We start from the raw sequence: 13,931 nt of genomic DNA, 5'->3' as shown, positions 1-13,931 counted from the left end.
GGAATATACATTCATTTCTTTACTCTTAGGAAAGAGAGGACAGAAAATAAACTGAAAGTTACTTTCTCAGGACAATTAAACTCTAATAAATCATTTCCATATAAGAATGTATTCCAAAGTTACACAATCTTTAGATTTTAAGAGAAACTAGAAGTTTGAATTTTTAGGTGGATTTTTTTTTTTTTTTAGGGCTGCACCCATGGCATATGGAAGTTCCCAGGCTATGAGTCAAATCAGAGCCACAGCTGCCAGCCCGTACCACAGCCACAGCAATTCCAGATCCGAGCTATGTCTGCGACCTGCACCAGAGCTCACGGCAACACCAGATCCCCAACCCACTGAGTGAGGCCAGAGATTGAACTCACATCCTCATGGATACTAGTTGGGTTTCTTACCATTGCGCCACCATGAGAACTCCTTAGATAAATATTTTAGTATTTCAATGTTGACATCTAATTCAGAATGTAAAGAGATACTGTGCCAAATACTAAAACCAAATGATGCATATCTATGATTGGAATATGGAGGCCAGTTTATGATTGTTGATCGTTGTGCAGATTGCCCAGTATAGTACTTTATACTTATCATGATGACACTTTGTATTTAAAAAAGAAATTTATGTTTAGGATACTCTGTGTGTAGGACCTTTTACAAGATTTCTAAAGACAGTGAAGGGCATTAAAGGTTATCAGTAACTGAACATTTTCTGATCACCTACTTGTGCCAGTTACTTTTCAAATGCTTTACACAAATGAGCACATTTAAGCCTCAGACTCCCTGTGAGATAAATGTTATTTGTTGCCATTTTACTAATAAGGGCCTAGAGAGAGGGAGGGGTAAAATAACTTGTCTGAGGACATAGAGCTAGTAGGAGGCAAAGCTATAGTCCGACCTCAAGAATCTGACTCTGAGCCTTGTGTGCCACTTAACTTCCTTCCAATGTCCATAATAGGCATGCTGCTTCCTAGAATGTCATTAGCATGCAGAGAGTATCATTTAATAGTAGGTAGAAAAATGACCTTTTCCCTTTCACTCAGCTATCCTCTTCCTCCACTCAAAGTTACAAGCTATAAATCATGAGTATGAGCTTTACGTTTTTTAATTCTTTTTTTTTTTTTTTTTTTTTTTTTTTTTTGGCCTGCCAACAGCACATGGAGCTCCCAGGCCAGGGATCAGATCCGAGACACAGCTGCAGCAACACTGGATCCCCAATCCAATGTGCAGCGCATCCCAGTGCTCCCAAGACACTGCCAATCCTGTTGCACCACAGTGGGAGTGCCAAGTTTTTTTTAATTCTTTCTCATCAGTTTCAACCTAGAAATCCATAAAGAAGCTTCAAGGAGACCTTGAACTCAATGAGATTTTTAAAGATTTTTTTTTTTTTTAATTTTATTTTTTTGGTCTTTTTTTTTGCCATTTCTTGGGCTGCTCCCGCGGCATATGGAGGTTCCCAGGCTAGGGGTCTAATTGGAGCTGTAGCCACTGACCTACACCAGAGCCATAGCAACGTGGGATCCAAGCTGTGTCTGCAACCCACACCACAGCTCATGGCAACGCTGGATCCTTAACCCACTGAGCAAGGCCAGGGATTGAACCCGCAACCTCATGGTTCCTAGTCAGATTCATTTCTGCTGTGCCATGACGAGAACTCAGAGTTGTTTTTTTTTTTATAACATTTTGTGTAAGCATCCATTTCCATACTTTTCATCAGATTGACAGAGAACTCTGTACATCTTCTAAAAAATTATGTTGATTGGAAAACATGCTTTAAAATAATTTCCTTTTAAAACTTTAAAATTAAAAGAAAAACTTAACACTATGTTTTGTTTTATATATGGATTTTTTGTAGAGATTAGATTAGCTGATAGAATGACTTGAAGTGCCATAATAGAATGGTTATAAACTTAGGCTCTGAGTTAAGTCCCATTCCACAAGATTTCCAAAGACTGCAAAGGACATAAAAGTGTAATAATAACAGCTAATATTTTCAGTAGCTTATCATGTTTAAGTTGACACTCTAAATGCCTTATACAAATGAATACGTTTAATCCTTAAAACCACCCATAAGGTAAGTACTATTATTGTCCCTATTTTACTTTTGAGAACAAAGAGATGTAGCAAGTAAGTGACTTGCTTGTCTATTACATTTTTAATTGTACAAGTTACTTGGGCTTCCTGTGCCTAAATTTCTTCATCTGTAAAATAGGGATAAGAACTACATGGAAGAATTTTGGGGAGAGCAGGAGATAATGCATATAAGATGTTTAGTGTTACACTTGGAACATATTAAATGCTCAATAAACATGCCTTGTAAAAAAAAATTCGTGGTATATGCTACAGAATTATATAATGTCTCTCTGTTATGCCTTTGATGAAAAATTCAGGTAACATGGTTCTAATAAGCTATATATTCTTAGCATTTATTTCACTTAGGATTTTGATACCCATTACTGGAGATGTCTTTGTGGCCTTGTCAGGAAATGTATAAAGTGAAGAATAGCACTTTGATTTCATGTGAAAGTATGTTTATTTCATTAACATGAATATTCAGAAGTTGCCCATTGATTTGCCTATTTTCTAGGTAGTTAGATTTCATGGTGGAGCTCTTCCTGCTTATGTTATATCCAGTATCCTTCTTGCTTATGGAGGACAGTTATATTCTCTTTTCTCAACAGGTAAGAATGTTTGTATTCCTCCCGCACTCCCTTCCTTCCTCAGGGCTTCATACTACATTTTTTAATCCTACATGTGACCAAGGAAGACATACCGTTTTTTGATAATCGACCATCCTTATCTCTCAAGTTTACAGAGGTTTGAGATCCTCTAAGTTTTAAGATATTCACAAGAAAATTCCTTACTTCTTTTCCCCATTTTATATCCTTGCGCCTAAAGTTTCTTGCCCGTGTTCTGAGGATCTCGTAAAAGGTAGAAGCTCACTGATGAGGTCCTTGTTCATTCTATCCCTTGTGCCCAACCTAAGGCCAAGCATGTAGTAATAAGCATGTGTGTGATATTTGTGCTGTATCAGCTGTATCATTTAGGTCCTGGTACACTGAATGGTATAATTGAGAGTTTAATTAAAGGATTGTTTTAAAGGTATGTGTAGGGTTAAGGGAAACCAACAAGAAATGCTAAAGTATCAGATTAGCAGCAAAGGCATCTGCTACTCCTAGGTTCAAGGACAAGGGAGGGAGCAAACATAGGGATCTGTAGGAGAGAACAGCGGTATTGCAGCTGAGCTTGGGTACAGGAATTCTGTAGCCACTGTCAGCCTGTGACTCAGCAGGGACAAGGCAGGGATATAAATACACTAGCTTTGTTTCTTCCACTATGCCCCTATCTGCCAGTGCCTCTCACTCGCTGAATGCAACCAGAGACCAATCCATAAAAGTCAGCCTCCCAGAATTCTGAGCAAAGGGTGGAGAATGGATCTGGAGAAGAAAATACAGACTGTATAGTGCATTGAGCAAAGCTTTCTCTAGAATATAGCAGTTAGAACAATTTCCCAGCAGCATAACACACTTGCTAAGCTTGGACAGTGATCAGAGGAGGCAAGAGACAGGAAAATAGAGTGGGGCCAAAAATGCTTTTACAAAGCAGTCCAAAAACCCCCTCCACCATCTCCATTTTACCAAATCCTTCCACAAGCTACTCATTTCCTTCCAGTGACTTTTTGCAATTTGAGTTGGCCTTTGGTGTTCATTTTAATCTGATTTAACCTATATTCCAGGAAGAAGGAAGCAACATTAAGTGTGGTGGTTAATGCACACTCTGTGAATATACTAAAAGCCACTGAATTACATTAAATGGATGAATTTTGAGATATGAGAATTAGGGCTTAGTAAAGTTGTTTTTTAAAAAAAAAATCATCTGTGGAGGAGTTCTTTCTGTAGCGCAGTGCATTAATCATCCAGCTTGTCTGTGTAGTGTTGCTGTTTCAGTCCTTGGCCTGGTGCAGTGGGTTAAGGATCCAGAGTAATGGCTTAAGGATCCATTATCGCAGCTGTGGCATAAGTCACACATGGGTCTTGGATTCGGTCCCTGGCCCAGGAACATCCATGTGCCATGGGTGTGGCTGAAAAATGTAAACAAAAAATCACCTGTGAAGCTTTGTAAAAATACAAATGATGAACTTCCCGCCCTGGCTTCATGAATTTGTTTCACAAATGATTGAATGTGTACTCACTCCTATGTGAGAACCACCGAATTGGAGAAATTTTTAATCTTTTGAGAAGAGTCTCTGTAATAGTAATGAAGATCCTTGCTTTCTCTGATATGAAGTAATTGCTCTTACAAACAATTCAAGATGCAATGCAAAGTATCTCATATTTAATTATTTTGAATTCTCTACTGCATGTATTTTTTTTAATCACTAGGTCATTGCTTAGAATATGCTACTATGTTGGATAAAGAAGCCAAACCATACAAAGTTGATCCTTTTGTAATTATGATTAAGTTTCTGTTGGGGTAAGTTTTATTATCTGATTAACATTTTAATTTTGTTTTATATATAAAAATATTATATTTGGCTCCAATCTGAAATATAAATGTTCATATAGATAAAGCAATTGACTTGTTTTATTAAATGATAGTTTTCTGTTAGGCAAGGCCTAATAAGTATATCAACATTTACTTCAATAGTTTAACCATTTCAAAAGTAATTATTGAACTTAAATATGTCAGTCTAAACTTAGACTGTAAATATACCAGGACTTTAATGTTTGCAAAGGAATGTATGGGGTCCATGATCTTTGGGTATTCCGGGTTTATGGACACAAAGCTTTATAGAATATTGATGAGACAGTGCCTCAGAAGTCTTTTTCTTAACTTCCCATACAAAGTGTATTTAGATCTCTATACCCTACTTAACATTGCAGTCTTAATTTATTCAGTTTGTTTCGGTTAAGAGCCATTACTTCAATGTCTTTCTTCTGTCATTATGACTAGCTACTGAGTTCTAACTTTAAAACAAACAAACGAAAAGACCACTTATTGTTTCATTTCAAGGATCAGTAGCGAGCAGTTAAGATGCATTGAGAATTCGGACCCAGAAGCTTGAAGATCAGTAGACTCACTTATTCCCTATAAGGAATTGAAATGTATTATTTTTTTCAGTATAATTGTAAATTAAATGTCATGGAACTTTGGGGACTCTAGTGAATGGTCAGACACCTCAAATATTAAATCTTTGAGAGTTGTTGATTTTTTTTTTCTTTTATTATTTGCTTTTATTTTTTATATGTTTTCTTTAATCCACAGATATAAATGGTTTAAAGAATTATGGGATATGTGTTTGTTACCGGAATTAGATGCCATCGTTTTAACTAGTCAGAGTATGTGTTTTCCCCTTGTATCCTTGATTCTTTTTCTGTTTGGAACATGTACCGCCTACTGGGGTGGCCTCCTTTCCTCTACATCTGTGAGACTCCTTTCTTCATTGTGGCTAGCTTTGAAAAGGTAAAGAATGAATGACTAATAGCTTTCTCATTGCTCTAAAGTAAGAAAAAAATTGTATTTTGATAGGTAACCTTAAAATTAATTTGGTTTCACTAAAGTATTATTTATTTATTTATTTATTTAATCTTTTGACATTTTAGCGCCATACCTGTGGCATATGGAGGTTCCCAGGCTAGGGGTCTAATCAGAGCTGTTGCTGCAGGTCTACGCCATAGCCACAGCAACGCCAGATCCAAGCCACCACTGCAACCTACACCATAGCTCGCTCCTTAACCCACTGAGCGAGGCCAAGGCCAAGGATCAAACCTTCAACCTCATGGTTCCTAGTCAGATTCATTTCCACTGCACCACAACGGGAACTCCCTATAATTTTTAAGGAAAATTGTGTGACTAACAAAAAACATGGTGTCAGTATTAAAATACATTTTTGTCATAGTCATTTTTTTCAAGTTAAATGCTTTATTTGATTTTCACCTTAGTGCTTTAGAACTAATCAAAAAAGTTTGACAGATTACACAAGTATTTTTTAAATTTTGCTGTTGTAAATCATTCTGTTGCTGAAATACTTTCCAAGGAGAAAGTATTTCTCTGGCAGTGTTTTTATATGCTGATTTTCAGTCAAACCTGAGGGCAAGAGACTCCAATCAAGGATCAAAGTAGATGAAATGTATAAGAGCTCTAAAAACATTTTCTGGAGTTTTATTATAGATCTGAAGACACAGTTTGAAGTCACTGGTAGATTTTTCTGGTAAACCTGTGATCTGGTTTCTTTTTCCTGTCCTTTTCATGGGCATTATGATATGATGTTTCTTCCCCCACCCTTCTGAGGTGCTTCTGGCATTAATACTATCACATGGCTTAGTGACCTCAAAATTTTTAAGACAGAAAATTGTTCCTCTTCCTCTCAAGATCGGAAATGTATGGCACAAGGCCTAACATCTTTAACGATGTTTTTTCTTCCTTAGTACAAATATCACCTATAGTGTATAAATACAAGAGGTACTGTCACAGTGTATTATAAAATGTACAGATGTGTGTCAACCCTCACCTTTATTTAGAAAAACTTACTGCTTACCTTATAGTGCCGCTTGCACATTAATAAGAAGGAGAGGCTGAGAGATCACTTACTGTTTTATTCTTATATGTGACTGTGTAAGTAACTCTTAACATGCTTTTGAAAGCTGTACTCTTATTATTCCAGGCCCTCTGAACTTCCTAAAGAAATCAAGATAATATCACCAGACTTGCCCATTTTGACAATTGTTTTGATTATAGTTAGTTGGACAACTTGTGGAGCATTTGCCATACTTCTTACTTATTTTTATTATATGTTTAAGGTATGTCAAATAAATAATGTCGGAAGGGCCGAACTTTGTATCAGGCAGGCATAGAATTTTTTTTTTAAGTTGTTAAATGTTTTTTTTGATCACTGTCTGAAGTACCCTTCTGTAAGTGTAAAGTTTTTTTTTAAACATCTTAGCCATTTCAGATATATGTTAAGTGTAGAACTGAAGTTACTCATCTGAGTTGGATCTCTTTGTTAACAAAGGAAGGGGAGGAGATATAATCTGTTTCAGGTTGCTTCATGCACTAGCAAGTAAAGTTAACTTTTTAAAAACATTTTACTCCAACAGTTTTTATTCACACCTCCCTTTGAATGTGGGTAATAGACAAAACAAAAAATTATGTCAGTGGGATCCAGCTGTCAGTCATGCTGAGATAATGTAGAATGTTACAGATGTTGCTAAAGAATCACAAGACAATGATAAAAATAATTAAGCTGATAATTTTACTGAGGAAGTGAAAAACATACTTCCAGGAAGGCCAACACATTGAAGAAAGGATCTAGGTTATACAACCGCATGTTCTCCACATTAATCTTATGTAGAGGCTATTGATACCAGAAGATTTTTTTTCCTGTTTTAACAAAGGTTTATTTGCATCTGCATTTAACAGTAATATATACACATTATAATCAGTTTTCAAAGAGAAAAATACGTCCATCAGAAAAAAACTATTTAGACCTACTTTAATTTATAAATATAAATTAATTTTATTTATAAATATATTTTTATTTTTAAGTGGATATTTTAAACAACCGACAAAATAAGCAAAACTTGCTCAAATGCTTAAGCAAACTTAATAAATTCATAGATTTTCTTAGGTTCTTATAAACATTTCACCACCTTATATAATTGAGTTCAGATTTTCAAAGATATAAGATATATGTTAAACTCTTTATATTATGCTGAATATAATAAAAATGTTGACTCATACAACACTTTAAGTTGTGTTAGCAAGACGCTCTTCAAGCATAGACTCACACATACAGTGCAGAAGATAAATAGCATTATCCTGGCCCTAGCATACCTGGAAGTTTGTATTATTTTGTTTCTGTTTTTTAATCCATGGTAGCAAGCATATTATTATTTATCTTTTCCAAAAGAATGTTTTTAAATGTTTAAATGAATATTTGTTTAGATTTTTTAAATTCCAAATTACAGTGCCTCTCAATTTCAATAAAAATGGTTATCTTTTTTGTTTCAAAATTAAAGTCATGTCTTTTTCATAGATTGTTCACCTGCAAGCCAGCCTAACAACTTTTAAAAACAGCCAGACTGTGGTAAGTTTTATTTGCAAAACTCTTCCATGTTTTTTCACTTTAGTATGAAAGAACATGCGAAATATAAAAGTTTATTTTTTAAAAAAGGTTAGATTTTATGGTGTTTAAAAGATGCTGTGAATTTAAATAACTTTAAGAAAAGCAATCCTAATGATTATTAAAATAGACTTAGATTGACCAAGTAAAATTGATCTTTGTCAATACTTGTTTTTGTTATTACAAATTATCTTTTAAATTTTATTTCAAGTAGTTACTTAGAGGATATAATCTCAGCAGTGGAAATAGCAAATTAAAGGAATAAAAATTTTATAACTGATAACTACTCTAAAGTAGTTTAAAACAAGATAATTTCAATATTTTGTATCAATTTGATGAGTTAACTCTGAGGTAATTGAATATAATTCTAAATAAAGTGATAAGCTTAAATTTTGCTTAACATGTTGATTTTTTACTTTATTGCTTTATAGAATCCCAAACACTCTAGAAGAAGTGAAAAAAAATCCAATCACCATAAAGACCCTGCAGTACACCCGCTCCGTTTATCTGCCAATGATGCTGAAGATAGTCTTCGTATGCACAGTACTGTGATGAACTTATTAACGTGGATTGTATTACTCAGCATGCCATCTTTAATTTATTGGTTAAAGAATCTTAGGTGCGCTTTATTTCTATAATTATAATTTATGTGATTCAAATAGAGTTCCCGTCGTGGCTCAGTGGTAACAAACCCAACTAGTAGTATCCATGAGGATTCGGGCTCAATCCTGACCTCACTCAGTGGGTTAAGGATCTGGTATTGCCATGAGCTATGGTGTAGGTCACAGACCCTGCTCAAATCCTGTGTTGCTTGGATGTGGTGTAGGTCAGCAGCTACAGCTCTGGTTTGTCCTCTAACCTGGGAACTTCCACATACCTCAGGTGTGGCCCTAGTAATAATAATAATAATAATTTGTGTGATTCAAAGGATAAATATATGTAAGCAGAGACTTACTAAATTCTTAATGGTTCATAAAGCTTCCTCAAGGAGTTTCCAGTGTGGCACAGCAGGTTAAGGATCCGTCGTTGCCACAGGCTGTGGCAAAGCTCAGAGCTGCAGCTCATACTTTTGATCCCTGGTGCAGGAACCTCCTTCCATATGCCATGGGTGTGGCCATTTAAAAAAGCAAAAGCAAGAGGAGACAAGATGGTGGAAAAGTCGGGGGACACGCTCGCCCTCTCCCACAAACACAACCAAAAAAGCACATCTACAGAATAAATGACTCGCACAGAACAGCAACCAATCGCCGGCAGAAGAACCTAAACTCCAGTAACGGCAAGAAGTTCGTGACATTACTGGGCAGAACGGGAGAAAAGAGGAGAGTGAGAGAAGGTGAATCCGAGCTGGACGGGCACTCCGGAAAGGGAACTGTGGAGGAGAAAGGGATCCCACACCCTGGAAAGTCACCTACTCGGGGGAAAGATCAAACGAACTAGAGGAATCTCCAGATGCAGAGAAGAGTGTAGCAGTAAGTTGGAGTACTGAAAAGCCGATCAAGAACCGAACGGACCATCTGAACTACGGGCACAGTCACCAAAAATTGAGGTGCCTGGGTGGGGGCTGGGCACCAGGTCCTCCGCTCCGAAGGTTAGTCCCCGGGAAAGGGCTGGGGGGGGCTGGGCGGAGTGGAGACTCCTTGGGAGGGCTAGAAACCGGTCCGTCAAGTTTGATGGGGCAGAGACTGCCTGGGAGACTAGAAAACAAAGCTGTCGCAGCGGAAGGGAGCAATACTCTAGGGGCGGGGAAGTGGAAAGCCACATCAGAGGGAACCTGGGAGAAGAGCCTGGTCTGCGCCCATGCTGGGGAGGGGAGAGAAGAAGGGGTGGGTCCCCATAGCAAGCTTACAGGCCCGCTAGCAAGCTTACAGGCCCGCTAGCTAGCAGAAAGCTGTGCTTCCCAGTGCATCCCCTCCCCCCACCCCCACCACCCCCTATGCTCTCGCCGGACCTGGGGCTGCCTGCCATCCGGGAGGGCTAGCCTCAACAATTGCCTGAAGCCTCCCACCGCAGGGGCTGTCCCTTCACAGTCCTGCTTGCCCTTTGGAGGGGCTACACCCCACAGAGCAGCACCAAACACCACCAGCCCCCAAGAAAAGGCCTGCAGCCCAGAAAAGCTAGAACAAGCCTAGCCAGGCCATGAAAGGATCTGCCTAATTCTCAGACGGTCTTTCTGAGTCGGGCTGCCCTGGGGAGGAGCCTCTTGGGTTGGCAGCAGCCCAACTAGCTTCCCAAGCCCCCAGAGGGTGCCGAGCTCTAGCGGATCAGCTGCATAGGACTGCCACCTCCAGGCAGGACCCCCTGCAGCCCAGAAAAGCTGCAACAAGCCTGGCCGGGCCATGAAAAGATCTCAGACAGTCTTTTTGAGTCAGGCTGCCCTGGGGAGGAGCCTCTTGGGTTTTCAGTGGCCCTGCTAGCTGCCCAAGCCCTCAGGGGGTGCCCCACTCCCGTGGAATAGCTGCTCAGCACCACCAGCCCCCTGGAGGGGCCCCTGCAGCCCAGAAAAGCTACAACAAGCTTGGCCGGACTGTGAAAAGATCTGCCTACATTCTCAGGCCGTCCTTCTGAATTAGGCTGCCCTAGGGAAGAGCCTCTTAGGTTCTCAGTGACCCAGATAGCTGCTCCAGCCCCCAGGGGGTGCTGCACTCCTGAGGAACAACACCGCCAACCTCCTGCAAGAACCCCACAGCCTAAAAACACCACAGCCTAAAAACACCAGAGCAAGCAAGCTCTGCCTGACCGAGTGAAATCTGCTACCATCGTGGTGTGGACCTCCCAGTCCTGTCTGCCCTCAGGAAGTCCTCCTTTGCTTCAAAGAAACCCTGTTAGCCCAATCAACACTCCAGAAAAGCCACACTGCCTCAAAAAAGACTGAGCAACAACGCCACCCCTCAGGAAACTTCACGGCAGTGACAAGGCAAACACTGCCCAATCATGGAGAGTAAAACTCCCTCAGGAGAAAGAAAACAACAAGCAAGCTGAAGAAGCTGAGAAACCACCCCCAGTTAAATCAATAGGAGAACTCACCTAAAGCAGCCAACAATGAAACAGACCTCTGCAGTCTGACAGACCTGGAGTTCAAAAGGGAAACAGTGAAGATACTGAAGGAATTAAGAGAAGATATGAACAGAAATGCAGATGCCCTCAGAAAGGAACTAGAAAATATAAGGAGGAGCCAAGAAAAACTAGAAAATTCATTTGCAGAGATGCAAACTGAGCTAAGGGCAGTAAAAACCAGAATGAATAATGCAGAAGAACGAATTAGTGATATGGAAGATAGAATAATGGAAATCACACAAGCAGGTCATTAGACAGAAAACCAAATGAAAAAACAGGAAAGCAATCTAAGATACCTATGGGATAATATAAAGCGGGCCAATCTATGGATAATAGGAATTCCAGAAGGAGTAGAAAAAGATAAGGGAATGGAAAACATATTTGAAGAAATTATCGCTGGAAACTTCCCAGATCTAAAGGATACTGGGTTCAAGATACAAGAAGCACAGAGGGCCCCAAACAAATTGAACCCAAATAGACCCACACCAAGACACATCATAATAAAAATGGCAAAAGTTAATGATAAAGAGAGGATCCTAAAAGCAGCAAGAGAAAACCAGAATGTTACCTACAAGGGAACCCCCATAAGAATATCAGCTGATTTCTCTACAGAAACACTACAGGCCAGGAGGGAATGGCAAGAGATATTTAAAGTGCTAAAAGGAAAAAATATGCAACCTAGAATACTCTATCCAGCAAGAATATCATTTAAAATAGAAGGGGAAATAATTTTTTCCAACAAACAAAAACTTAAAGAATACAGCAACACAAAACCCAGGTTAAAAGAAATACTGAAAGGGCTTCTCTAAACCAAAAAGAAAGGAAGGAAAGGGAAGAAAAAAGAAAAGAAAAAAAAAAAAGAAGAAGAGGAAGAACTAGGACTGAGGAAACCACAATCAGAGAGCAGTCACTCAAATAAGCCAGCATACAGATTTAATCATGAACATGCTTCAAACAAAATAAAAAGAAAAAAATAAGAAAGAGTCATCAAAACCATAAAATGTGGGCAAGGGATGTTAGGAAATAAATAACCCTTTTTGTTTGTTTGTATGTTTCTCTTCTTAATTTTAATATAGTAATGAAGTGTTTGAACTTACACAACCATCAGGCTAAAACACACAATTATAGGCAGGGGTAAGCATACCTAAAAAGCAGGGCAACCACAAGCCAAAACCAAATACTGCATTTGCAAAAAATGAAAAAAAAAAAATTCTCAAGCAGATAATAACAGGAGACCATCCAACCAAAAAAAAAAAGAAAAAGAAAAAGAAAGGAAGAATGGAGAACCATAGAATCAACTGGAACACGAGGTTCAAAATGGCAATAAATAATCATCTATCAATTATCACCTTAAATGTCAATGGACTGAATGCGCCAATCAAAAGACACAGAGTGGCTGAGTGGATAAAAAGGCAAAAACCTTCAATATGCTGCCTACAAGAAACTCACCTTAGGACAAAAGATACATATACATTGAAAGTGAAAGGGTGGGGAAAAATATTTCACGCCAATAGACATGACAGAAAAGCGGGAGTTGCAACACTCATATCAGACAAAATTGACTTTAAAGCAAAAGACATAAAGACAAAGAAGGACACTACTTAATGATTAAGGGATCCATCCAAGGAGAGGATGTTACTATCGTCAACATATATGCCCCAAATATAGGAGCACCCAGATACATACAACAAATATTAACAGACATAAAGGGAGATATTGATGAGAATACAATCATAGTAGGAGACTTTAATACCCCCCTCACATCAATGAACAGATCCTCTGGACAGAAAACCAATAAAGCAACAGAGATCCTAAAGGAAACAATAGAAAAGTTAGACTTAATTGATATCTTCAGGACACTACATCCAAAAAAATCAGAATACACATTCTTCTCAAATGCTCATGGAACATTCTCAAGAATCGACCACATATTGGGACACAAGGCTAACCTCAATAAATTTAGGAGCATAGAAATTATCTCAAGTATCTTCTCTGACCACAATGCCATGAAATTAGAAAACAACCATGGGAAAAGCAAAGAGAAAAAACCTACTACATGGAGACTAAACAACATGCTACTAAAAAACCAATGAGGAATGAGGAAGGGTCAATGAGGAAATCAAGAAGGAAATTAAAAACTACCTTGAAATAAATGGTAGTGAAGACACAACCTCTCAAAATCTATGGGATGCTGCGGAAGCAGTGCTCAGAGGGAAATTTATAGCAATACAGGCCTTTCTCAAAAAAGAAGATCCCAAATTGATAACCCTCCACCTAAATGAATTAGAAAAAGAACAAAAAAGACCTAAAGTCAGCAGAAGGAAGGAAATTATAAAGATCAAAGAAGAAATCAATAAAATAGAGACTCAGAAAACAATAGAGAAAATTAATAAAACCAAGAGCTGGTTCTTTGAAAAGGTAAACAAAATTGACAAACCCCTGGCCAGACTCACTAAAAAGAGGAGAGAAAGAACCCAAATAACCAAAATTATAAATGAAAAAGGAGAAATCACAACGGATACAGCAGAAATACAAAAAACCATAAGAGAATACTATGAACAACTCTACGGCAACAAGTTTGACAATCTAGAAGAAATGGACAATTTTCTAGAATCTTACAGCCTGCCAAAACTGAATCAAAAAGAAACAGACCAACTGAACAGACCGATCACTAGAAATGAAATTGAAGTCATAAAATCACTCCCTACCAATAAAAGTCCAGGACCAGATGGCTTCACAGGTGAATTCTATCAAACATATA

At 38.3% G+C, this 13,931-nt stretch overlaps 1 protein-coding gene across 5 annotated transcripts in view; it reads left to right on the top strand.

Moving 5' to 3' along the window:
* PGAP1 (post-GPI attachment to proteins 1) overlaps positions 1 to 13,931 on the top strand; it is an 87,052-nt gene that overhangs the window by 59,987 nt on the left and 13,134 nt on the right. For 4 of the 5 annotated variants that reach the window (XM_021075856.1, XM_021075855.1, XM_021075857.1 and 1 more), the window contains 6 exons: positions 2,582 to 2,675; positions 4,377 to 4,467; positions 5,260 to 5,457; positions 6,659 to 6,794; positions 8,030 to 8,080; positions 8,548 to 8,735. In XM_021075856.1, the coding sequence (XP_020931515.1) occupies positions 2,582 to 2,675; positions 4,377 to 4,467; positions 5,260 to 5,457; positions 6,659 to 6,794; positions 8,030 to 8,080; positions 8,548 to 8,735 (758 nt within the window). The remainder of the gene's footprint in view (positions 1 to 2,581; positions 2,676 to 4,376; positions 4,468 to 5,259; positions 5,458 to 6,658; positions 6,795 to 8,029; positions 8,081 to 8,547; positions 8,736 to 13,931) is intronic. The other variant, XM_021075858.1, reaches the window with a different exon arrangement.

This window comes from Sus scrofa, chromosome 15, assembly GCF_000003025.6.
Source record: "Sus scrofa isolate TJ Tabasco breed Duroc chromosome 15, Sscrofa11.1, whole genome shotgun sequence".
Lineage (NCBI taxonomy): Eukaryota > Metazoa > Chordata > Mammalia > Artiodactyla > Suidae > Sus > Sus scrofa.
This window is presented reverse-complemented; position numbering and strand designations above follow the sequence as displayed.